This window comes from Sphaeroforma arctica (assembly GCF_001186125.1).
Source record: "Sphaeroforma arctica JP610 unplaced genomic scaffold supercont1.37, whole genome shotgun sequence".
Lineage (NCBI taxonomy): Eukaryota > Ichthyosporea > Ichthyophonida > Sphaeroforma > Sphaeroforma arctica.
In genome coordinates this window covers 112,562-138,565 of record NW_014040521.1, presented here as the reverse complement: position 1 = coordinate 138,565, position 26,004 = coordinate 112,562, and the positions used below count along the sequence as shown (strand labels likewise).

Sequence of the window (26,004 nt, the reverse complement as noted above, 5' to 3'; positions counted from 1 at the left end):
TTGAAAACCCCAGGATTCTAAAAGGGGCGATCTTTGTCCTTGTCCGGCTACACCGCCGTGCATCTTAGTGATTCGGCCCAGGGGGGCAAGTCCATATCCATAGGTTACAGAAGAGGTCTCCAGTAGAGTAGAGTCAGCAGACAATCCTACCGCAATCAAGTATTTTCATTCCGACCAGTAGATGTGATAACTAGGTACACTTGTAGTATGCAAATACCAAACGAGTGGGCAAATATCATCCCTTCTGAGACATACATACCAACGTGTTGAATTTCTAGTAAGGAGTGCTAAGTGGTTCAGAGTCACTCCTCGATAGAGAACAGTGATTTCAATCCAAAATGTGCTAGTTAGTTATATATTTGCCTGCTTTATCATGTCTCAAACAATATCCCAGCGTGGTATTTAACTAACTCGTTATGTAAACACATATACAGGCCACATCCCCCTTTTGCGAGCTACACAGTAGCCTTCCGCAAGCGACACTAATGACGTCTTGAGTTCTAAGACCGGGTCAAACCGCGATGTCCGTTTCGCTGCCCTTGATCTTGATCCTGAGTGGTTTCGCATACTATTTGCGGCTAGTAATAGAGCAGTGCTCCAGAACCTGACCAAGCTGGTGCAAGGCAATCTCATAGAACTACACAGAATCTTCGGTCACCTTACAACCATGGCTTCCAGTTCCTGTGTTTGTTCGCTGTACTCCTGTGCGCCATGCGCACGGAAGATGGCCACTGCACTGGCACGGATCCACACTAGATCTTTCCTGTTTGTGCCGCTAGCGAATGAGATAATGTTTTTAAAATTAAAAACTGAGAAATGCTCCAGTAATGTAATGTAAAAGTCCAACGCAGATAAGTGTAGTGAGATCGCGGAAGTGGCGAGTGTACTACCGGGGTGTAAATGTGCCGAAAAAGTGAGAATCTTAACGGGAAAAGGGTTGACTTCATCGTATGCGGTGGGTAAAATTACGCACAGATATACTGCGTATAAGTACAGCATAAACTATCTGCACATACCATCGATAATATATACTCGAGAGCTTATGCAATTCATGGGCATACTCAATAGAGGAGGTGCCGAATACCCGACCTACGATCCCGGTACTCAACGCGCACATGCGCCCAGCGGCTGTTTCATCACCATTCGCTATAGCCAGCCTCGCGAGGTCGTCATACATCGACCCAATGGGCAGCGTGATGGGATGAAGAACAGCTATGTTTTGACACAGAGCCCTTTGTGTGGCTTCAAATTGCTCCTTCACAGTGGGTTGAATACTGTCGGTAGCCGTCGTCATGTGGGAGGTGATACTTGCCAAAGCCTTTTGACATGCACATATAGCAAGTGGGGTTGTACTTGATTTAGAGGTGTGACAACATCGCAAGTTAGACAGCACTGAAACATCCTGAAAGATTGTCAGTTAACGAAATAGAGAAAGGTACATTTGTATGAAATCAAATGTGTTTGACAGAAATGCATTCAAAAATCAACCAACACACTCACGTTCTCATATTCGGCTGCTGCATATTTGCTATGACAACCGTCGCAGACCAGCGCGGTAGCACTCTCCAGACGCAACGGATGCGACAGACAATCGCGCACTGATTCGGGGACGAGTTTGCGAAGGATATAGGCCTCGACATAAGGAACGGCCTTCTTGCACACGAATACCGAGTAGCGCTGGGAGATGGCGATTTCTTCGCGTTTACAAGCCATGCAATGACAATCGAAGCCGTATTGATCCTTGAGCATAACTTTTCTCTCTCCTAGCGAGTGCCGTCCCACTTGCGGTCCATAGCAGATAGTGATCTTTGAAGGTGCAAAAGCAAAAATAAACTTTGGTCATGCACGGATCACTGGTATTTGAATACGCTCTACACTACTATGCGCGTGTGGGATATGACTCCGACCCCGTCCACGGCTATAAATGAAGACAAACAATTGTACTGCACGCGTGTCAACTAAACTACGGACGGCAATATAGAATACTTTTACGAGCGCGAAGTTGAAAGCATGCATTGAGAAAATCGCCAGCGCGAGACAATATGCTGAACATCATTGAAACACGATTTTTCTTAACTATCGCGTTTGGCACGTTTGTCAAAATAAAAATCGTACCTGATCTCCCTGAGCTAGAGGCTGGGTTACGTACAGACTAGCAAGAACTCCCGGGTCTGCATCGGTATTTAGTTGTACAATAGCATTTGGGTCACACGAGTGATTTACCATACTAATGGTCGCAAACAAGACCAACCCTCGTGATTCTGCGCTTCCTCCTCTCATATCACTACCGATATTTCTGTTAATTTTCTTCGCCGACGGTGTCGATGTCATGTCTGTAAATACAACGCTATTACATTTCACTCTTAGCATGTGATGCCACACCTCTTCTACCCCCACGCCATAGGCATCGTTCAATAACACAGCAGTCGCAAGACATTCCGACACAAAGGAATAAGTCAAGGTAGTCGCATTGGTACACAATGCTTGAGCTTTCAAGTTTCCTGTGGCCAAGTGCCCCGTTCGCGTCGCAGTATGAGACCCCAGGGATTGATCACTGGAGAGATAACCACACGGCTGGGCATGTTGCTGAGGATAGCTGCACATTTGCAGGGCTTGCCGTGCTTGTGTGCTGAGGATAGAGGCATGTTGGAGCCCAGATAAAACACAAGCAACGGGTTCCGAATCTGTATCTGCAACAGCCTCCAATCTGTCACTTGCATTCGTGGTTGCAACTTGCTTCCTGGGCGAAGTGGGGTTTACGGCTGTATGAGCATTTAACTCCGGCGATATTAGCCTCCGCTGGGTCTGGTATTGGCATCTCTTTGAACAGTAGACACACAACGCACACGTTAGACATCCCACAGAGTAGTGCACGTTCGCTGATGGTGCCTGGTCTTTGCCACCTTTCACAGATCTGCGCTTAGTACATCGTTTCGAACACATGACACACCGTATACGATTCATGTCATTCACAGAACTAGCGGCGACTGTGTGCGGATTGGTTACAACGAGAGGATCTTCATCCCTGATTATGCGCTCACCGGCGCTCACTGCATCCTGAACATATACACCTCTGCCACTGCCATCCTCCATGGTCAGTACGTGAATACTATCTGCGAGTACGTTGGTAAGGCGGATGGGGTTGCTTGATGCATTCATCGGCTCATTTTGACACATAAGATTGTCCAGCGCAGCACTTGCAGCCGAGGATGTGACTAGCTTCGGCAAAGTTGAGTCAATCCATGAGAGTGCAGCATCAACGGCAGCTCGCACGTCGTCATCTGATCGTTGTAGAAAACCATAAGAAATTGTTTGAGCACATCCACTGTTACATGTTCCTAACGCCGACTTTCTAGTAGTGTGCGGATACATTGCCTTTTAAACAAGCCTCAGGTGCGAACATCAACTAGATTTTACCGTCGATGGGTGCGCGCGACAAACTTGTCCATAGGTCACTTCTGATCGAGAGCTTCCCTTCATCAGCAGTACGTAGAAAGCGCTTGAGAAGCTTTACATGGGTTTTGCACTGGTCGAGTCGTAGTGCACTCTATAAACAAAAAGGAGAGGCGAGAATATTCCAGGTGAGTGTACTCGAATCAACCCTTTACATGAAAGTATAGCCAAAGCGGAAAAAATATGTCGTTATGCATAATACAGCACACGTCGGTATCCCACAAGCATTCGGTACGAATGAGGATTGATGGGAGGTGATCAGTATGTACAGACCAATACAATCGAGCACCAAACATCAGGTCTGTATGGGTCGAAAGGGCAGGCACATCAAACACATACTTCGATATCCCACAAGCACTCAATGTACGCCTCGGAATGCAGATAGGCGGCTGATCGGTTTCCATAACATTTCGCGAGTGTCGCTGACTTGAAAGTCGCAAGTTGCAATCCCTAGTGAAAAACAAAATACGAGAGCAACGAAAGTATTTGGCATGCCCATATGTTGCGTGTAGTATAAAACATCTTTCAACTAGCACTATATAAGCACAACGGTGTATGATAATTAAAATTCCGAGACTGGAGCTATATTGAAGATTTGGTAAAACTGATAATCAGGAACTGTACCTGTGTGTAGCACCAAATGGATTCTTTGAAGCGCTTGGCACGGAATTCATCATTGCCCCGATTGCACATGTCGAGTGCCGATTGATCATCCTTTTGACCATGAGTCTGGTTGATTTGTTTGAGTTTCTGGACTGTTTTCTGGTAGCCTCGATCTGAACTGAAGAAGTTACAAGGAAGGGGTTGAGTATGTGCAGCGCGTCATTTAGGAAAGCAACAAAAAGTCTTGTCCATCAGATCTTTAGAAACCTTACAAACGCTTATGCGAGCCCACGTACTCATTCGCAGGTGCACTGCAGCGGTGCAGATAAAATCCGTGAATGTGTGTATACACATTGAGATAGCTACGTGTGCGGATGTGCAACGGTTGTTGGTTTGTGGTATTCTCCGCATATCCAAAGGAAGGGAAGTCAACAAACGTTTAGCGAGAATAAAAAACTCGCGAAATCTCACACTTATTATTTGATGAATAGCTACACACAAGGTATATCTATATAACTAGCACTCATAGTACACCTATGTACATTAGTAGAGCTCACAGTATAACTACGTATATAACTAAAGCTCACATAATACAGATGTAAATAATTGAAACTCACAGTCCTAAGTAAATAGTTAAACTCACAGTATACCTATGTTAATATTAAAACTCACAATAAACCTATGTGAATAATTAAACTCACAGTATACCTATGCAAATAAATAAAAACTCACTGTATACACGTGTACACAAAAACTGACAGTACACCTAGGTATTTGAACTACCTACAAAATTGAAGGAAATTTTACAGTAACACTGTGGCATTACACTACTTCGTGTACCTCCGAGCCAATCAAACATTGGATTCTGGATTAACGGTTTCCTATGCTACGGAATTGCGTGGCACTCTCTTTCCAAATTATCGATATAAAACTACATGCCTGCCTGCTGTAGCTTAAAGAGAGTTCATTGATATCGGTCAAGAAATCCCAGACAAGCATATAAAAAATTTGCAGATATCCATGAAGTGTGTACACGTTTCAGACTGGAGCAGGCAATGAAGTTAGTAAGTTTGTGACAGCGAAATAAATTCGATCGGAAGCTTACCGCCAGATCACCAATACAGCTGTGGTAGCATTTGAAATTCTGCATCTATTCAAGGACAGATATACTATATGTACATGTATATACTCGATTGAGATCATGATACGAGTGGGAATGTCACACGGTGCTCAAGAGTTGAGTAGTATTGATGCAGTATTGTTAGTGACGGAGGACTATAACTTCCATTTGTCAAAACTAGTTTAAGTACGCACCAGCAATTCGACCGCAAGTATACAAGGTAAAATACAGAGTAGCTTTCTACAAAAAATAAACAAATACGAACATATAGTACTAACCTTGAATCCTAAACTGCCAGAATTAACCACAGGCACATCTCACGCCACATACCGGATGATCTTTATGAGCGCTGGCGGTACCTGTAGACGATCAACATCTTCCGCAGGAGTTACTTGCACCACAAATGTTACCCAATCATGAATATCTTCCAACGAATCTCTGTCTAAGCTAGAGACCCACAGCTCTTGTAATATTTGAGGACGCATGGTGTCGGTCAAGTTTAGGGTAGTATGTAGTCGTTGGTACTCACAAATTTATTCTTTAACTTAACATCTGACTGACCGGCGGTCCGTTGATGTGACCTCCCCTCGACCACTTAGTATGATAACTAGAATTCAAGCTATGTGCACATACCTATATACAATATGATCATTAAACAAGGCTAGTGCATGCACCTATATGTAATACATTGACACCATATCTCGCCAGTCTAGAGAGAGCTTCCCCGCCTTCAAGGAGGTCTATTGTGACAATATAAATCGAATAGGGAACTTGTGGCCCTGGGAAACCTCTGACTTGGCATTCCCGCCAAATATTGATTTGACCCAAATCGGGTTCCGGCACATGTATCACTGATAAGCGATGTAAATATATATTCATTTATATATATATATATATATTTAAGCTGTGTCATCCGGATATATTTCTATGTCTATATAAATACATACGTACATACAACTTAGACAGTGCGACACCATGTCGTCTACACCGGTATATAAACGTGAAGGTGAAGAAATCGCGCCCGAAGCTGCTACAAAGCGTACTAGGAACACTGCCACCATTGCCTCAGTGTACAAGGAAAAGCAATCAGGTGCATTCGCATTCGGTTTCGGCGGAGGGGATGACTACGATGGAGCTGATGTTGCAGAAAGGAATGAAGAAAGTGAACCTGTGCATACTCTATTGAATTTAGATAAGAATACCGACAATGTAGCAAATACACACGAGCATTTGTCTGAATGCACAAACGCACAGAAAGGCGTAGTCCGTAATGATGAGCCCGTTTTACGTTCTTCAATTGCATGCATAGCTGTGCGTGATCACTGGGCACCCGGAATGACTGGAAAAGTAGTCAAGGAGCGATATTATAACATAATATGGGAGAAGAGCTCTGATTTTAGCTTATGTGTTACGGATTCTTCTAATGTAGACATAGTTGGACCAGAGGGTCATGTAGGCCGGGAGTATTTCGTACCGCCATCGGTGGTGCGATTAGTGAGGAGCAGGACAGATGAGAAGTCACAGACTCTGAAGAATGACACTGTCACAAACACCGACAGCATATTGTATGTACGCGTATACAATCGGATATTTGGTTTGTTTCGGTTATTGTTGATTATCTGCACTTATGTGCGAACTCAAATATATATCGTATTTAATGTATGTCCCATCTGTGGGACTATATTTTATTGATATGGGTCGTGGTCACGTTTGATCCAATGCGCTGGCAACCTGACCTCAATACGAATACCCCGAAGGAAGAACCCTCGCTAAGATAGTAGAAGTGTAAAATTAGTCCTTGTAGATGCATACTATTGGTCACGTAGTTGTGTACTTGTATCTGATCAGTATCCTACTCTACTTATATTCGGCATGCCATACACTCAAAAGTTCAAAATATACTCTTATTCTTCCATCAAACTGCGATAAAAGTTTTAGTATGTATATCTGCCCTACTCATCGTTCATATGCACGTCTCTATTTGTTGTGATATGCGGTTGCTCTCTCAAATAGAAATGAAAGGGGATTCTTTTATTTTGAATGACTGAACTCGGAATATATTCAATACTGCACAATAACAATACAGACACTACGATTCAACGTGGCTGAAGGCCTCGTGTGTACTAGGCTATGACCTGCCCTACAGTAACACACCTAGTTTGTTAGAACCAGGACTGGAGTGCTTCGTTTGGCCTCTATCTGCGGATACATTCATGAAGAACGTCTTTCAACAAAAGGCACTGGTAGTCCATGGTACGGGTCAGCGATTAGAAGAGCTACGCAAGGTAAGATCACTCGCGGGATTTATTTGTGAAGTTTAACTAAGCCTGGTATCGTTGCACGTGTTGGTTGTTTGCTCTAGATATAATGCAGTGCGAAGAAGACACGTGTTTAGTCATTGAGTACTTCTCTTATAAGCAATTAAATGTAAATGTATGGCCAGTATGCACAATCTAGATGTTTACTTCAGTGTATACGAGCTATTTTTGGTTTGATGGGAAGCTTTCCCACAAATTCTTACTAGCTGTCTATCATGCTACCTATCAGGACTTCCACGATTTAGATGTTGAGGAGATGGTGCAAGAGGCATCCCGTGTTGTTGTGTGGATGAAAACCAAGCAGGGTAAGATGCAGTACATAGATGCAGGGCCTGATATCGCCATAAACTGCTACAGAGCTGGCCACACTCTGTACTTCAATCCATCTTTAGATGTACAGGTAAGTATTCAAGGTTTGCCTTTTTACTGACGGTTTTTACAACATACATAGTACATTGTAACTAATATCTAACTATAAGGACAGAGCTATGCTAGGTAATTGGGCTCCGTGGTAAGGCTGTGACGGTGCTGGCAATCGTGAGTGCTTTACTTTTGTTTAATCTAGTTATAAGGTTTGAGTTATCTTGGGGAAGTTTGAGCACCCACGCGTCTCGACGTTTCAAGAGCTCGTACACATACGCACGTTCTAATCATATTGACGGCTATGACCATTTTCATTGTTCTTTGGGCCATACAGAGAAAATATTTCGACGCGCTTACAGACAGTCTCGGCATGAAGTGTATCGACTTCGGCATGAACAGAGTGGATGATTTTGGCGGCGACATCGAGATATTTGCGGTAGATCGCGCACACGACACACCATGGCACTTCGATGCGCAAGGTAGGTGTGTAGAGATTGGTCTCACCACATGCGGTTCGTGTACTCAGGTGTTTTGTGTATGTTCTGGTAGTGTATCATTCATCTATTGGAAATTGGTTTACACCATATGTGGTTCGTGTACTCAGGTTTTTTGTGTATGTTCTGGTGGTGTATCATTCATCTATTGGAGATTGGTTTACACCACATGCGGTTCGCGTACTCATGTTTTGTGTGTATGTTCTGGTGGTGTATCATTCGTCTATTGGAGGTTGGTCTACACCACATGCGGTTCGTGTACTCAGGTTTTTTGTGTATGTTCTGGTGGTGTATCATTCGTCTATTGGAGATTGGTCTACAGCACATGCGGTTCGTGTACTCAGGTTTTTTGTGTATGTTCTGGGGGTGTATCATTCATCTATTGGGGATTGGTCTGCACCACATGCGGTTCGTGTACTCAGTATTTTTTCTGTGTACGTTCTGGTGGTGTATCATCCATCTCTTGTTCCTTGGCTTATCATTTGCAATGGCACATCTTACTCTCGTGCTAGCTATCAGTGCTATACTGTTCGCACACCACCCGATCTGCCGCTCAGCATCTCTACTTATGATATGGAGATTACTTTCAGCTTGATAAATAGTTTTGTTGAGTTGTGGATACGAGAAGAAAACTACAAGTACATGTCTGTACTCGTATTATTTTTGGGAAGCGATGCATAATCCGACAAGCGCAGCTATGAGAGTAACGATTTGTAATACTATGTACAGTCCCTTCAATTCGTTTGGTATTGGCGAATCAGCTATCAGTTCTACTTGTATCTACACATAGTTACTTACCGTGTTCTCTCAACCTACGTTCCAGAAAATTTCACTATCCAATTGAGGGGAACAAAGCGATGGTCAGTCTGCAAGAGCGACCTGAAGGATATCGTCACGAATCTCCACCCCGACTCAACGAATATAGAGGCAGTATATAACGACTACAAGACGCACAGTGGATATACTGGTATGCTGCGTAGTTGCTGATGCAGACCTAACTCAGTGACCCAATCACTTTCAGCCTATATCTGAATCAGTTTGCTCAGGCGCACTTATGTTAGCTAGGCCAGCATGCAATCCATGCAGATCATGTCGTTGTTGCGCAAAATTATCGTGCCGCTGCTACCTCCACAAGAGGGGTTCTCAAATAGTACTAATTTACAGAATTTGTATTTATCCGATCTTCGGGTCGAGTCACACTCCACTTTGTTCTGCTATGCATATTAGTTCGTTTGACCAGTATCCACAGAATGGAATTGACAGTTATTTTCCTGATTGACACATGACAGGAACGCGACCGACCGCACCCAAAGAAGGCATTGATGATATATACACCTTCGTATTGAGACCTGGTTCAATACTATATGCGCCGGCTGGGATGTGGCATCGCGTGCAATGCGAGAATGAGGATGGGGGATCACTCTCCATGAATTTCAGCGTAGATGGTAAGGGGTGTGCAATGTGCAAGGACATGAAATATCTGTTCGACTTATGGTGCTAAAGTGTAAATGCATTCGAGTTTTCTGACGTGTTTCATTTTAAACGGATAACAGGCTGGTCAACGTAGAGTGCACGGCCTATGTCGTCTTTCTGTATGCATATGATCTTCGGAATGTAATATGCTTGAGATCCTATACTGAATTACCTCTCAATACCTGCACTCGGGTGGCGGTCTACACATATATATGTACACCACTAGCTGTTATGGATATAAAATCACATTTGTGTACGTTTTCGGTGGCTTCGGTGGCGTGGTCATTCTCCACGAGCTTCGCTTTCGATAGTAAGGTTAGTGTAAGGGGGTCGTGTTGTGATAATTAGGCCGAGTCGGAAGCCCATAGAGATTTTTGGTCTGACACGCCTCGACAGAAAGTATACGATGTGCCAGTGTGCTGACTGGGCAGTTTACCTGCATTCTACACTGTATGTATTTGTGATTTAAAAACTCTATTCTGCAAGCTCACTCATGAGCAGACAGCTTTGCTTGTCTAAACGGTCACTGTGTACTCACGGATGCTTTTGACAGTTGCCTTCCTAATCGGAATCTGTCTCGATAGACATACATGCATGTGTATGTTCATGCGTATGTAGTAGCAAATGAACACGCACATGGCCGTACTATATCTCCGTTGTTGCATTTGTACTGCTTGCATACCCTGTCCTCGCAGTTACAGAAGCATGTGTCTTACTCAGCCTATAAAATACTCAGGTAGGAGGTGGGCGGACTTGTTTGCAAGTCGTCTACAGCCTCTGTTATGGAAAAATGCGGGTTGGAGAGGCAGAATACAAGATATGAATCCAAAAAAGGCTCGAGAGACCCTCAATGGGTTGTTGGAGAAGCTCAAAGATACTGTGAGCAGACTGACGGCGGACGATTTCTTACCTCCGGCTATTTTGGACAGCAACGCGTAAGTGTCTATCCTGCGCAGTCGCAGACTACTTTCCTGCGATGCTCTGCTTACGTTTGCTTTCATTTTGGCGTATTGATAGGTATAACTATGCCTGAGGAATCAATTGTACAAGGATTCACTTCTATAGATCGTGTTTCACGACCACTCTCAGCCCCAGGTTGGAAGTAGTCCTTCCTAGAGGCCATTGCACTCACTGACACTACAATACTGATAAAAATAATATTGCTTACCGAATCATACTCATCGCAGTATATTTTTTTGAAATATAGCGTCAGCGACGAAGGTGACTCGAAAATCAGTTTGTTCAGGGTACACGCTGAGATAGGCGATGAAGGTACGTGATTTAGCGCATGTGATATATGTATGCGAAATGGTCTTATGCGAAGCTCAGACTACAACCTCCGTGTATCACGAGGAATCTTCGCATGCAATCGAATTGTTTTGGATTGTTAACACAATTTTTGCTCACGCTGTCCACGGCACACCCGGACCCCTAGCCATGTATGAGAAGGCCGCACACTATCGGATATGCTAGGGTGGGCATGAGAAACGAAATACACTTACGTCTCTACTTATATATTGAAGTCGCTACTATTCCGAGCAATCATTTCACTGACAATTGCCCGATGATATGCATTGGACGCAAATAGTGATTGACCAAAATGCTCAATGACCGCTGCATTCAATATGATCAGATCGAGAGATGCAGCAAGCCATAACCGAGGGGCAAGCTGTGCGCGAGAGGTACCCGAATATAAGTTCATCGTCTTTCATCCGCAACCCGTTGTGCGACCTAGTCATGGAATCCTCATCGGTAAGTGCCAAAACACACAATACACCTTTAATTTCGGGGGTCGTTTACGCTGTCATGCAAGTTTAAATTCGATTTCAGCGATTATATTGTAGACAGTGTTCGTGTGCTCCTGAGTGACCATCACAAATCCCTCCGAAAGCACTACGAGAACAAAGCACAGTTCGTTTATCGGTTTATTGAATGAACATAATCAATACAGGCTTCCGGAACGAAATGGACCGTTAACTCCGGTTACACAAAAGACAACCTTGCTTCTGATTACTGTAGAGCCATCTTCGTGCCCCACGAGGCATACTCCATTATGTCATGCCTGATGAACATGTCAACTGAGAAAATTTGCCCCACCACATTTGGAGCCTTATTAAGAACCGATGTCCCGGTTACGACTACAAACGCCGAGCTCGCTCTTGCGAAGGATTTGGCGGAAACATTGGTAAGCATATTGGTATTCACCGGATATTTGCGGATTGTCTAGTCACCATAGCTATGGTGTCGGATTCACCGTGACATGTCTCTGAGCGATAACACCCAGGCAGACGATACACAATCGCAAGTGATCTTGAAAGGAGAGATGGCCAACCCGAAGGTTGGTACGATCCGATCGCACAGGGATGTTACATTGGGTAGTGCTATCACAGTCGACCCTAATACGCCACTGGCAGTGGCAGTGGGCGCAGGCACAGCTGAACTGGAGCTTACATATGTGGCCAGGAGAGTCGTGAGAGATGGCGTGGAAGTTGATCTCGTGATAATAACATGGGCTATGCTACCACAGACACGGTTACCGGGGCAAATTGGCCCTCAAACCACAGACACGGTCACCGGGGCAAATTGGCCCTCAAACCACAGACACGGTCACCGGGGCAAATTGGCCCTCAAACCACAGACACGGTCACCGGGGGGCAAATTGGCCCTAAAACCACAGACACGGTCACCGGTGGCAAATTGGCCCTAAAACAGAGAGGAAACACACTTCTGTGTGCAATGAATAGAGGCACCGCTAGATGTATCTCAGATAGGAACTATCAACAAACTGCGAGTAAACGGAGGGTCGGTGGGATTCAGTACGGATCCAACCACAATCGAGGATGCGTCTGCTACCGATGGTGGGTTTATCAATAGTGGCAACTTGGCCATACGGATGTACTTTGGTGTCGCTTAATTGTGTGCTCTCAACTCTCCGCCATGGCGCAAAGTATCAATGCTTAAAGATGGTGCCCATGCACAACACGAACAGCACCGGCAAAAGCCTCTTCCTTAGTATACAACCCTAGGTGTGTATATGCACACCATGGCTGCAAAATGATGTGTGGCTTTAGTTTGTCTGCAGATCTTAACGAGTCGCACACACAGCCAGGTGCGCCACCACGCTAACCGCCCGATACCCAAACAAACGTTAGAGACCAGGGTGAGCGTTTATAATACCGTCAGCAACGGAAGGAGTTAAATATATGGGCCCTTCATAGAAATATATTAGAGACAAATAAGTGCAAGGAGTATCTAAATGAAAACTCTGTTTTCACAACGTAGCTTCGATTAAAGGTCGTTAGTGAATTAATCAATACAGAGGTATATACATATCTTGTATAATGACATTTGTACATACACATATATAGCTCCTGCACAGTCAAACCCTCATATAGACACACATTCGGTGCAACTGATATTCCATGCAAACTTAATTGTAAGGTCGTGTCCCGTTTCCATCTGATCTCAAGGAAAGTTGTATGTGAATAAATCCAACGCAAAGTAGAATACTCTGCTACATTTAGCAGACGAGACACCTTGAAGAATCGAACAACGCCAGCTAACACTCAAGCACGCAAGTTTCTGGCCACACAACTAGGTGAACTCACAGACTGACTAGTAGTGACGTGCCCATACGTTCATACTCGCACAAAAAGGTCACTCACACTTTTAGTTTTTAAAGGCGCAAAACTGCCAGAGGAAACGTGCCCATCAAACAACATCAACGAAAAACATGTAATATACATTTAGATCAATATATAAGTATATATATATATATATATATATATACAGATACATATACATACATGCACGTAACATTCGTATATATATTTATACATACATTCATATACATATAAATGTTCATATCAATACATACACACATACACGCGCGCACACACACACACACGCACACACACACACACACATACATATATATACATGTATATATTATAAATATTTATATACATGTCATAATATTATATACATATATACATATATACACACACACACACACACACACATATATATATACATGTATATAATATAAATATTTATATACATGCCATAAATATTTATATACATACACACACATACACGTGTACACACAGACACAGACATACAGACACACAGACACAAAGACACACAACACAGACACAGACAAACACACACACACACACACACACACACACACACACACACATTATATATATATATATATATATTCATACATACATACATATATACATAGAAATATAAAGGTAATGATCTCCTGAGATATGCCTGCTTTCGTCTGAAACTAATTGCGATAAAAGCAAGTAGCCACGAACACTCACACTGAACTTTTCCTCGAAGTTATAAAGATTTTCTGTGTACTACGCACCTCATTTAGAGAAAAAAAAAGGTCTTTTCAGACATATTGGTGGGCAAACATCCTTCAATAAGAAATGGTTTCTGCTTATTCATAAAGTAGAGGAGGCTCTTCAAGGGGCATGGCGGGTTCATACATACAATCATATCTTTGTACGCTAGTTCGATCGGCCATATTTTATATTTTTTTTGTTCTAAATAGAGCAACTGTCATGTATCTCATCACTCAAGTGATATCATGATGTGTAGATGACGGAACCATAGCATGTCTCTCCCTCTACAAGTATACTTATTAGAGTAGAGAGAGATATAAGTGAAAATTCAAAATATGGCTGATCGGACTAAACGTTCGAAGGAAACGATAGCCTCCTATTATTAATTAGCCTAAATAATTCAACAAAATAGCAGGCGTACAGTGTCACCGACTACAGAGTACAGAGTACAGAACCGGTGACTAGAACATTTTTACACTTTTACAGAGTGCAGAATTGTGACGAGAGAGGCTTTGGGCCTATGGCAGACGTGTAGTCACTATGGATCAGATGACAATTGTCAAATGTCAGGGTCACGCACTCACACTACGTCTACATATTTACAACTTGAGGTTTTTTTCTCAAAAATTTATAAATCAATAAAATTCCTGAGGGCAAGTAATATTTAGTGAGTAAATTACTGTTCTATTTTCAGAAGGCTATGACTTTTTTGGGGTTTTAATTATTTAAATACTGTAGAACTGTAGTTCTGATGACTGATGAGTACTGTCTCAAGTCTGTCTATGTATTTACTGAGTGATCTATTTACATTTTACTGACAGAGTGACAGTGACAGTCAGACAGACTGACAGTCCGAGACTCTGACACGATCGAAAAGCCAGGAAGTCAGCAAGACACATAAGTATGACTCATTACTATTGCAGTTTTTAAAGTACAAAGATATGATTGGCTTATTGAGGATGTATGCGATAGCTTTTTCCGGCTTTTTGGAGGTGGCCAGAGGATAGTAAAATGCGATATATGTCGTTTACTTGCTTGATATTTTCTTCGACTTTTAGTAGCTAGTATACTCCGACATTATGTGGTAAGACATGTTACAACTGTGTCGTAAATTGAATACGTAGTGTGTAGATTGCTTTTATGAAATAGTTCCCCCCAGCGCCCCAAGGTCACCAACTCCCCAACTCTCCCCAACAAGTCAGAACTTCTCAAAGAGTGGAAAAGCCGAGTTGAATGAATGATCAAAACACAAATAGACGGCGCAAGGAACCACTGCTAACCAGTCGAGTACCTATCACACCTAAATAGATACTTCCTTTACATATAAATTCTAACTTATACTCAATATGCGTATTGCTGCCTTTATCACCGCAAGTGCTGTAGCGCTGTCCGCCGTTGTGCTTGCTGACCCCGTTCCAAATGACCAGCAGACCTGTGATCTGTGCATGCAGAGTGTCGGACAGTTGCATGATCCCGATACGCGTGCCCAGTTGGAGGGCATGTTGGACCAGGTTTGCGCGCAAATCCCCTTCTTCCAGGATGAGTGCAAGGTATGTTTTTAAAGAGCCTATCTATATTGTTTGATATAGTGCTTAGAGAATCAATCGATAGGTCTGGTTGTTAGCGTCTTGAAACTGGGTTGTGCATCAGTATTTTCAAATTTCTTGAAGTTTACATGCAGATTAACTATTTATCCCAGCGAGTCTGCGTCTGCATGGCTTTATATTTGGTCCTATGTCTTATCATAGTAAGAAGGATATATTCTGGTTAGTTCCTTCTTTTCGTGCAGTGGTAAACACATGAAATTTATATTCATACGGCTTTAGTGACCATTATTGACAATTTAGGTGATTTTAACCTTGGCAACGTATGGCTTTGTCTTCTTTTTTAAAATTCCATAAATTAAAAATACGCAAATTTCACTTACCAAACAGGGCTTCACCGGACAGATCAAGGATGAGATCGAAAAGCTAGCAAAGGAGACCCCCAGAGAGGCGTGTGAAGAGATCCAGCTATGTGGACCCGACGCCATCCAGTTGCAGGTGGGCAAGCAGCTACAAGCTTTCAAGACCGTGGCTGTGCAGAGGATGAAGTCTATGGAGGCCCAGGCCAACTCGGCCCAATGCGATGTGTGCAAGTGGTTGTGGGACATGGTTGAGCAACGTGCACCCCCTGTCGAGCAGCTTGAGAAGCAATTGGAGAGTGTGTGTGCTATGGCACCCACAGAACAGCAGGACCAGTGCAAGGATGCGGTGACTCAGATCGAGGATCAGTACAGACAGGGCATATCCATGACCCCCCAGGAGGTTTGCGAGAAGCTGCAGGTGTGCGCGGTTGAGACCCCTGTCATCCGTCAGCTACTTCACGCTATGAAGGAGGAGTAAGGTGCGCTCGTTTGGTATCGTGATATGTCTGTTTCCACGCTCTGTTGGTGACGGATATGAGGCCTGTTTCATGTCGAAGCTGGTCGATTCTATGTTATCTAGATACTCATGCGCATATAAGTGCCTTTCAAATAAAAAGTGTTAATGAACTGGTCGTCAGTAAACTATCGTTTATAATTTCGTATTCAAATCGTGGTTGGTTTTTGGGAGGTTAGACAAGCGGCTTTACGGCATGTTAGGCTGCTTTGCTCTGAGGGATGTTTTGTTGATCTCTCTTGATGTGCTGAGATATGCGGATGTCAAATGCTGTAGCTTGTGGTACTAATCCTCCGAGACTGTTCTCTGGATCGTGAGGTGTCCATCCCTCAACTTCGGGAAGTTCGATGTCCTGCGAATCGGAAGAGCAGATAGGTTAGATACAACATTCTACAGAAGAGCAGAAAAGTAAGATACAATATACTGCACAGAATGATTCTAAGATTGCAGTTTAGTTGTTGAAACACCACGAATAGTACTGTTCGGAATTCAGAAAGGTATGGCACGTGAACATGATTTTGAAAAAGCGAGACGGTCTCAAATAACTCGCAGTTCGTTCGCTTACCCTCGCTTTCAAAGCCTCATTTATGGCCTGTATTATATTGGCTAGTCTTTTGAGTTCGACTTTCTGATACGCGTTCCGCTCGTTCAATAGGAATTGCTCCTGCTTGAGGTGTTGTAGTTCCATTTTCAGAGTGTTGATGGTCTTGACCTTCTCTTTTAGGTCGTTGTATACCCTGGCCTTCACGCCCACGTCCTGCCCGCATAGGGAAAAAGCAATCAATTTTACATGTGATATTAAGTTGCATGGCAGTTCAAATAAGGTGTGTACCTTGAAATAGCAGATACAAATATATACAATTTTATCACGTTTTCAGCGACGTGTCTGGCTTGTGGGAATACAAATATTGAGAATTAACATAAGACGTGCACAAGCTTTCAAATTCGAATCGCAAGTGTTGCATATAGTGTCGACTGCATCTTGTAATATTTTGGGGCGGCTGGTCTGGCATGCGCCAAGTGCAGCATGTGCACAGCTGAGAGTTAAGCGCCAACCATCCAGGAGTGAGTGCAAGTGCCTGATGGTCGAGTAGCATCAGAAAGTGGTCAGTGGTCCCCATGTACTAGGCCACATACTTCTATCGATTCAACCGACTGCAACAGAATCAGGCCAAAATTGGTATCATCTGGGGATAAGTTAATGTCTTCCAAGTTTAGGACGTCGTCGGCCAGTGACACGGGCCGCGACTGGCCCTGTCGGTGAGCGCACATGCGGTCCAACGCCCCGCTTGTCTTGGAAAATCAGTTTTTGATTGGACAGGTGAGATTTCGAGGTGGGAATGTAGAGGTGTGCGCGGTTGAGATCCTTATCATCCGTCAGCTACTTCACGGTTAGGAAAAAGTAGAAAGTGCACTCGTTTGGTAGCGTGTTATCACTGATATGTTAATTTCTAAGCACTGGTGGGACGAATGTGAGGCTCGTTTCAAACCAGTCGACCACTATGTTATCTAGATGTCTACATAGTGTCCGCCCGATAAAAAAGTCAATGAATTGGTCATCAAGCGAATTATCGGTTCGAATTTCTTTTGTGTTTAAATTGTAAACGCTTTTTTGGTGTAGTTAAAAAAGTGCTTTTGATGTATGCTGGGCTGCCTTACTTTGAGAGATGATGTGTTGACATCTGTGGATTCGATGAGATTGAGATGCCCATGCGCACATAGTGCCCGCCGCATAAAAAGTGTCAAATGACTTGGTCATCAAGTTAGTTATCGTTCATATTTTTGCGTTTAGATTTTTCTTGGTGTTTCGGGTTTGATAGAAAAGTAGGGATTTAACAGTATATTTGATGCTGTTTTATTCTGAAAACGACTTCTCGGGAGTTTGGTGAATTTTGCCGATGTCAAACTCTACAGTAACACGCTCAATTCTTTATTCTTTAGTGTAGTTAATTCCTTTTTAAAAACGAGGCTTCTTTTTAATCTGGCACATCGATTGAATCCACTCGCCATATCTACTGTAAAATTGTATCGCTTAGGTATATTTTGAATCGTTATTGTTAGATCGAAACTGTACTCTTAATTTTAATGCGGAAATCTCCTACATGTTATTATCTATGTATATTGAGGAGCTATCTGTCCATACTAGCCAAGTGTTCTGGTGGTATGTTTATTTACTGCCATGCTTCTATCTTTGATCTCTATATCAGCTTGTTGCCCGAGGATACGTCCGTGTCCTAACCTAAACTGGGCACAGAGGTCAATATGTGTCGGTATATCATTTGCGTCCGTCTGCGAGTACATTTCAGTGGGCGACTACCTCTAGTAGCTTGTAGCACTATCACAGCTTGTGGTACTATTGCTCCGCGTAAGGGTCACTGGCACGTCAGGTGCCCATCCCTCCATTTCGGGAAGAATGATGCCCTACGAATTGGGAGAGCAAATTGTTTAGATACGACATTTTGCAGAAGAGCAGAAAAGTTAGAAACGAATTTTCCCAGAGAATGATTCCTAAATAATAGTTAAGTTGAGGAAAAACCAGGATATTCTTGATATAACTTTACGTCGTACTGATGTATGTAGTACTGTTCGGAATCAGAACGAAGTCCAATGAATAAGGTCTCAAATAAATCGCAGTTCGTTCGCTTACCCTCGCGTTCAAAGCCTCGTGTATGGCCTGTAGGTGGTTGGTGAGTCTATCGAGTTCGGCTTGCTGATCCGCGATCCGCTCGTCTAATAGTGAATTGTCCTGCCTGGCGTGCTGCAGTTCTAGTTTCAGGGTGTTGATGGTCATCTCCTTCTGCTTTAGGTCATTTTTTATACTGGCCTTCACTTCCTCGTCCTGCATAAAGATACGGCAAGGCAAATTTACTAGGACAGTTTAGATGCATGGCGATTCATCCAACGTGTATACCACGATATAGCATGCACAAATATGTACTTTATCACGTTATCAGCGACGTGTCTGTCAACGGCTTGTGGGAATATAAATATTGAGAGTCAACATAAGACGTGCACAAGTATTCAAATTCGAAGCTTAAGTGCTGCATATAGTGCCGACTGCATCTTGGAATATTTTGGGGCGGCTGGTCTGTCATGCGCCAAGTGCAGCATGTGCACAGCTGAGAGTTAAGCACCAACCATCCAGGAGTGAGTGCAAGTGCCTGATGGTCGAGTAGCATCAGAAGGTGGTCAGTGGTCCCCATATACTAGGTCACATACTTTCAACGAATCAACTGACTGCAACCGAATCAAGCTCAGACTAGTATCATCCAAGGGTAGGGTGTGGTCTTCCAAGTTTAGGAAGTCGTCGGCCAGAGTCGCGGTTTGCGCCAGGCCGTGTCGGTTAGTGCGCATGTGGTCTAACGCTCCGTTCTCCTGGAAAATCAGAGAATTGATTGGATAGGGTCGCTCAGTCAGAATTTGAGGTACGAAGGCCATGTCAACTGGCAAGGAACTTTGGATACCAAAGGTATCAAGTCGCTGCTTTGAGCGACACAGTAGGCGCGACACGCATCGTCTACTTTCGAGGAGATGCCTATGTTCCGTTTACTGCTCCGATCGATCTTTTTCATCACTTCAATGAGTCGGAGTAGCGGTTGAGGAAAGGAACGACGCGAGATAGAATACGAAAGTCATTGCATGGCTTCGTCCAGAGCTTATAAACACGAGCTCTAATAGGTAGTCATTGCGAGTGACAAAATAACATACTTCAGATTCGTCAACGGTCGCTCTTCTCTCGTTGGTTGGTTGAATGGTACGATGTGACTGTATAATCTGGCGCGTGAGCCTCTGTTTCTGCTCGCGATAATCGGCGATGATGGCATCCTGCATTTCTATTCTAATTCTCATCTGAAAATTGCAACCAAAGGTTGGAATGAGAAAAACTATGTTGCCAATTGTGGTGGTATGCTAGTTTGAGTTAAAAATCAATGGCAAATATATTTGCGTCTGCAATTCTTAATGTTCAAGTGACACTGGATTGCAGAGAATATATATATATATATATATATACACATATATATATATATACACACACATACATACCCATACACATACACACACAAACATATACATATATATATATTTACACCCACACATATATATATAGATATATACATACATACATACATACATACATACATATATATAGTATATATATAGATATATAATAATATATAGATATATAATATACATACTATGTATAATATATATATATATATATATATATATATATATATATCTATGGTTGCATCTCATTGATCATACAGCAAGCCATAGTACAGCTACCTCTCTTTCTTGTCCCGCCATTTCTTGTTCTGTCATGTCGCCCTTCAATCGTAGGGCTTCTATTTGGGCTTGCAGTTCATTGACCCTTGGATGATTCGACTCCAGCTCGTCCACCCGCATTTGTAAGGCCTTGAATCAGAATATGGAGGATACATCCGAATTGAGACTGTATCACCTTATTGCAACTCACGGTACATGGGATGTGCTCGGATGATGTTACAATCAATCTCGAAATAATTAGCCTCAAGTCACCGTAGGTGATGAGCATGAAATTATTCTAAAGCTCAATGCATGAAGCCTTTTATACCGAGGTAGAAGAAGGATCTGCCCTTTTTAGATACAGGACACTATCGTCCGGCTGGGAATGCAACACATGCATATTGCAGACATGAAAGCTTCTGATCAAACTTCATTTCTGACATTGGCAAGGGTATATGTAACTGCTTGCTGGTTGTTGTGGTAATGAATATACTATTATCAAGGAGGCGTGTTGCATTGATTGCCGTGTTGACCTCACATATGAACAATCCACGATGTTGGTTTGTCGAAAGGTCCCAAAGCAAATGCAGATATGGTCGACAACATACCTTAATTTCATCCTTGTATCGCTGCAAAATCGAATCATCCAGCTGCACGTGTTACAAATGATACTAGAGTGAGTACGATCCCAAAAAAATTGTCGGGGAAAGACCAAAAATCACACAATCAACGTGATTAGACCTTCTATGACATACATTCGGGCAAAGTATGGGGAACACCAAGATTGTCACGTTCCTGATCAATCAGCTGAGCTGTGTACTAGACCATTTTGCTATATAATCAATATGCCACAGATTTGCATTGCAATAGTTGGCTATACTAAAGGTTTCCACTAGAACAGTGCCTACCGTATATTTTGCCTTGGCAACAATCGGCCGACATACCTGGTTAATTTTAGCAGCGGTTTTTATTTTTTTGGCCCCTTGCGCGAACAACAGGGACTTCTTGCTCTCATCGAAGCACCTCTGGAAGTTTAATCGGTAAAAACAAATGAAGGTAGAAACGACGCCCGAGGCGGAATTCGTGAGTCAGGCAATTGACTTACTCTGCGCTGAAATTCAAAATACATTGCTTGTATTATAGGTACTGAGCCAGATCATCATAGGTACGGAGCTTCCAGATTGTATATGAAAGGCGAGATGTACTTACCACAGTAGGATTTATAGTGGTGATCATCGCAATTCTTGCATTTCCGGTTAAAGAGTTTTGCAGTAAGCGTGTCAGCTTCGAGTCCCTATACGGTATATGTGTGCTGCAAGAAAACCATAAAATGAAAGTTAAGAATTGCTAAAGAAGTTTTGAATCTTCTTGAAGGAAGAGCCACTATACTCCTCACATGTTGACCGGGGCAGGCAACGCACGACGTCGGAAGTACTCAATAGAGATCACACATGGCATCAACCACTCAGTATACAATACCCTCAGTAGGACTTGAACTCTTTAGAAAGGACACCTGATTTGGATAAATCCAGCCGAATCTAATGATCACGTGCACAACTGTACCTGGTGCCCGAGCTGAGTTTCATAATCACAGTTCCGAGCGTCAGCAAACTCTTATTGATAAACTGTCCTTCCCTAAAGCGAGCAGCATCATCAGCTGCTTTCTCCGAGCCCGCCAGATCGATCAGATTCTAAGTGGCGAAGGAGGTTACAAATTTAAACATAATATGAAATCATAAAATCCTTATTCCAAAATCTCAAAAACCACTTCAAAAACACACCTTTTAAGTACACACGGCGAGTGTCTGAGTGCGCATCACACCAGATGCACGCATATACCATATTCTCTCTCCAAAAGCAGGCACACAAAATATATACACTAATACACTCACAAAGACACGCACACAAACATACACGCACATATATATATATACTTATAGTACACACACCACACACATACACACACACACACAAACTTTATATATATATATATAAATACACACACACACACACACACATATATATTCATATACACATATATAAACATACTTGTAATTCACACACACACACATATATATATACATAAATATAAAAATGCATATGCATAAATATATATACATACATACATACATACATACACACACACATATATATATATATATAAACACAGACATATATATAAACACAGACATATATATATATACATATATACATATACACATATACACATATACACATACACACACACACACACACACACATATATATATATATATAGATAAATATAGATATACATGTATCCATAGGTATGTGCATATGTTATATTCGAGTGTATACATATACACCTAAAATAACGCTTGGTTCAGCATTTCTGTAAATACTCACCAGGACGGACACCCTGACATTGCTGGGCTCTTCTTTCTTGGCCTGTTGTCCGTATCCGCTCGACTGTCCCTTGGCACGCACAGGTCTCGCAGCAGGATCGATTTTGTTGCGCTCAGGCGAGGGTGTGGCGCACGGGGTGACTCCGGCAGGCCGACTCTCGATGATCTACATTGTAAATACGACGTGAGGTATTGAATTGCAAACAGAGACGAAGCGGAAAGAGTCGATGTTGTGTAGCTATACGTGTGTATATTGTCAACAAAAACGAATGTAGTTCAACGATTTGACTTCCCACTGGAGCGTAAGATGAAGTTCAAATATAAATCTCAAAAAAAATCTTAAAGGCGAAGGTGGAGTGGAGGTACGCTGCTCTGTCGTATCACATGTCAGCTTTGGATATGCGCTCATAATAAGTACACTTCATATCATGAAAGGTAAATGTCTCCAGATTATGCAAACGACTGGATTTTCCAGCCACCCGCGCGCAACAGTTTCGCGACTCCTTGCAATTGAGAAGAAACGCACAGGCCTTCACACACACCAAGTCTCGTTTCAGTACACAAGCACAATGCAAGCCTTCCATTCATAGCTTTGCATGACATGCACAATTTTAGGAAAAAATAAACACCACCTGCAACGAAAGTATATCATAATGTACACATAAGCGCGCATTCACAACCATCATGTGCAGTTGAAGCATGTATAGATTGTTAACGGTCCACCTAGACCTACCAGCTGCAAAATGGTATGAGATCGACTACTGAACGAGTTGTAGTTGGTACGTCCGACATGCCTGTGGGCCTCACCAGAGGCGACGAGAGGCATCACGTGCTCATAGGAGGTTACTGTATGTTATTTGTATGTGTACGGCATGAAATACACACATTGTGTGATATGGTCAGTTTTTGATCAACGCTGAAGCGGGTAAATGATTTTTGTTTCGACGAGTCTGCGATGCGACAGCGATTATGCGATAAATGTTTGAAGCAACAAACAGCAGCATAAAAACTCCAACTCACGCAGTTTTTAGAGACAATTTACAATAAATAAATAAATAAAAAAATGGTCCTCTTACCTATTTGTTCTTTGATTCCGGCGACGATGATGCCTCTCTGTAAGGTAAAGGTGCGGCGAAATCCTTTAAGGCAGTGCGATGACAATATTGAGAAGATTATGATAACTACGCCGTAATGTACAACCGACATTCAGCATCAATACAAGTGATATATTTGTGACTTTCGAGTCGAAATTCTGCATGATGACAGTCGCATAAGGTAACACACATACATCGAGAGAGGACATATTTGTAAACACAACACGTACCGTTTTGTGCGCGACCAATTTCAATTCAGGTGCCGCGGGATCCAAAAGGTCGTGTATGGCTTCATTGTATATCTCAATATAAGACACCCTGAAGCGGAATATTATGAAACAACTTCACTTCATTGTACATCTCAATATAGACACCCTGAAGCGGAATATTATGAAACAACTTTACTTCAATGTACATCTCAATATAAGATGCCCTGAAGCGGGATATTATGAAACAACTTTAATCCGCGAGTAGCGCTAAAACATATCGCACCAATCACTGCAAAAAAGCATGAGTTTCAATTCAACTATATCAAGACATCATACCGCAAGACGTATTCACGGCCAGGATACTCCTCGATATACGAGAAGACATCTTTGAGTGCCTGTGGTATGAAACCAGGTTCCTGCTTGATTCCTGTACATAAAAGTAAGAAGTGTTGCGATTTGTGTATGCCGTGCGAAAGCCGCAGTCAAAGTGTCAATATTGAAGCGAGTACGAACTGGAAATTCAATGAGGAGGTACCTTTCATTGTGTGCGTCTTCCCGGAGTTCGTCTCTCCGTATGCGAATATCGTAGCTGCGAACGCAAATAATGAAATGTGCAAACGATGTATACATTAGTTATGCTGTCGATGGCTTCTCGAACGATGCTATATAATCATTGACACCCGCGTGCACGCACAATTCAGATGAACAGCACAAGGCACCAGAGGGTGCGACAGCGACATACAATTGTACCCCTCCATTGCGGCGGTAACCATGCTCTCTCCAATCTCATCGTATATCTCCTGCGTCTTGTGACCATTGTATACTTTGTCTGTGGAAGCAAAAAAACTGTATCTGTTATCATTGGCAGAAGAAGTGTATTCAAGGCAGAGAAAGGGTCTCTTCTTACAGTCGAAGTATCCGTGACAAATCTCACGCGCACAAGAGCGTCGCAATACGATCAAGTCTCCAGATTGACTTACCAAATACGAACGATGGCAAAGGTTTATTTTTATTGCTGGGATCCGTATACGGCCTCCTTACAATACTATTATGTGTAGTCCTCCATGCTGTCTCCTGCTTCTGTACGATCTACACAGAGGGAATCAGTTTGAACAAACATCCTAAATATGACATGTGAAAAAAAGGGAATTCGAAGTCAAGCACCTTAGCCCTCACAGCGCACCTCCGCACAACGCGCCTACCTGTATTCAGATGTACAGATAAATTCCTGCACCCATAGTACACAGAAATGACAATGGAAGCACACATGAATATATAACTGATAGGGGGTTGCATAGAGGTTAATATTTAGGGTTAAACCGCAAAAAACCTGTTAGTTTTGGTTTACTTGCATGTGAGTACAAAAACGCAGACATTTTTATATCAATTTGTGAATTGACATATGCTATATATATATATATATATATATATATATATATATATATA

The 26,004-nt window shown here is 42.7% G+C and overlaps 5 protein-coding genes across 5 annotated transcripts in view; 2 read left to right on the top strand and 3 right to left on the bottom strand.

Annotated features, from left to right (window-relative positions):
• Window positions 1–361: 361 nt before the first annotated feature.
• SARC_01035 (hypothetical protein) lies at window positions 362–5,844 on the bottom strand. Its single transcript, XM_014305269.1, has 8 exons — window positions 5,507–5,844; window positions 4,078–4,234; window positions 3,793–3,903; window positions 3,418–3,547; window positions 2,116–3,281; window positions 1,501–1,806; window positions 1,017–1,318; window positions 362–775 (listed from the first exon to the last, which is right to left on the bottom strand). Exons 1-8 carry the CDS (start codon window positions 5,659–5,661, stop codon window positions 655–657), a joined length of 2,448 nt encoding a protein of 815 aa, XP_014160744.1. The 5' UTR covers window positions 5,662–5,844; the 3' UTR covers window positions 362–654.
• Window positions 5,845–6,151: 307 nt separating this feature from the next.
• Window positions 6,152–13,276, top strand: SARC_01034 (hypothetical protein; the record flags this gene model as incomplete). Its single annotated transcript, XM_014305268.1, has 11 exons — window positions 6,152–6,741; window positions 7,263–7,461; window positions 7,724–7,894; window positions 8,192–8,336; window positions 9,175–9,318; window positions 9,641–9,796; window positions 10,561–10,759; window positions 11,032–11,096; window positions 11,458–11,576; window positions 11,776–12,009; window positions 12,061–13,276. 11 exons carry the CDS (start codon window positions 6,152–6,154, stop codon window positions 12,529–12,531), a joined length of 2,493 nt encoding a protein of 830 aa, XP_014160743.1. The 3' UTR covers window positions 12,532–13,276.
• Window positions 13,277–15,469: 2,193 nt separating this feature from the next.
• Window positions 15,470–16,729, top strand: SARC_01033 (hypothetical protein). The gene is made up of 2 exons (XM_014305267.1): window positions 15,470–15,735; window positions 16,120–16,729. Exons 1-2 carry the CDS (start codon window positions 15,532–15,534, stop codon window positions 16,567–16,569), a joined length of 654 nt encoding a protein of 217 aa, XP_014160742.1. The 5' UTR covers window positions 15,470–15,531; the 3' UTR covers window positions 16,570–16,729.
• SARC_01032 (hypothetical protein) lies at window positions 16,725–18,080 on the bottom strand. The gene is made up of 3 exons (XM_014305266.1): window positions 17,743–18,080; window positions 17,171–17,362; window positions 16,725–16,957 (listed from the first exon to the last, which is right to left on the bottom strand). The coding sequence occupies exons 1-3, from the start codon at window positions 17,875–17,877 to the stop codon at window positions 16,805–16,807; spliced, it is 480 nt and encodes a 159-aa protein (XP_014160741.1). The 5' UTR covers window positions 17,878–18,080; the 3' UTR covers window positions 16,725–16,804.
• Window positions 18,081–18,726: 646 nt separating this feature from the next.
• Window positions 18,727–26,004, bottom strand: part of SARC_01031 (hypothetical protein) — an 8,299-nt gene continuing 1,021 nt past the window's right edge. Inside the window, exons 2-18 of the mRNA XM_014305265.1 lie at window positions 25,539–25,647; window positions 25,301–25,387; window positions 25,094–25,147; window positions 24,895–24,985; window positions 24,580–24,667; window positions 24,332–24,368; window positions 23,989–24,101; window positions 23,257–23,421; window positions 22,435–22,562; window positions 22,081–22,183; window positions 21,816–21,896; window positions 21,480–21,521; window positions 20,893–21,021; window positions 20,314–20,454; window positions 19,825–19,980; window positions 19,253–19,444; window positions 18,727–19,026 (exon numbers count right to left, since the gene is read on the bottom strand). Of these exons, the coding sequence (XP_014160740.1) occupies window positions 18,925–19,026; window positions 19,253–19,444; window positions 19,825–19,980; window positions 20,314–20,454; window positions 20,893–21,021; window positions 21,480–21,521; window positions 21,816–21,896; window positions 22,081–22,183; window positions 22,435–22,562; window positions 23,257–23,421; window positions 23,989–24,101; window positions 24,332–24,368; window positions 24,580–24,667; window positions 24,895–24,985; window positions 25,094–25,147; window positions 25,301–25,387; window positions 25,539–25,647 (1,818 nt within the window). The 3' untranslated portion in view covers window positions 18,727–18,924. The remainder of the gene's footprint in view (window positions 19,027–19,252; window positions 19,445–19,824; window positions 19,981–20,313; window positions 20,455–20,892; window positions 21,022–21,479; window positions 21,522–21,815; window positions 21,897–22,080; window positions 22,184–22,434; window positions 22,563–23,256; window positions 23,422–23,988; window positions 24,102–24,331; window positions 24,369–24,579; window positions 24,668–24,894; window positions 24,986–25,093; window positions 25,148–25,300; window positions 25,388–25,538; window positions 25,648–26,004) is intronic.

Excerpts from the sequence above, each read along its gene's own strand:
- SARC_01035 (XM_014305269.1), bottom strand. The coding sequence starts at position 5,661 with ATGCGTCCTCAAATATTACAAGAGCTGTGGGTCTCTAGCTTAGACAGA. Across the intron at positions 3,548-3,792 it reads AGTGCTTGTGGGATATCGAA|AGTGCACTACGACTCGACCA; the intron begins GTATGTGTTTGA and ends TTTTGTTTATAG. Across the intron at positions 1,319-1,500 it reads CAGCAGCCGAATATGAGAAC|GCTTTGGCAAGTATCACCTC; the intron begins GTGAGTGTGTTG and ends GCATGTCAAAAG.
- SARC_01033 (XM_014305267.1), top strand. The coding sequence starts at position 15,532 with ATGCGTATTGCTGCCTTTATCACCGCAAGTGCTGTAGCGCTGTCCGCC. Across the intron at positions 15,736-16,119 it reads TCTTCCAGGATGAGTGCAAG|GGCTTCACCGGACAGATCAA; the intron begins GTATGTTTTTAA and ends CTTACCAAACAG.
- SARC_01032 (XM_014305266.1), bottom strand. The coding sequence starts at position 17,877 with ATGTGCGCTCACCGACAGGGCCAGTCGCGGCCCGTGTCACTGGCCGAC. Across the intron at positions 17,363-17,742 it reads AGTCGGTTGAATCGATAGAA|GACGTGGGCGTGAAGGCCAG; the intron begins GTATGTGGCCTA and ends CTATGCGGGCAG. Across the intron at positions 16,958-17,170 it reads ATGAGGCTTTGAAAGCGAGG|GACATCGAACTTCCCGAAGT; the intron begins GTAAGCGAACGA and ends TCCGATTCGCAG.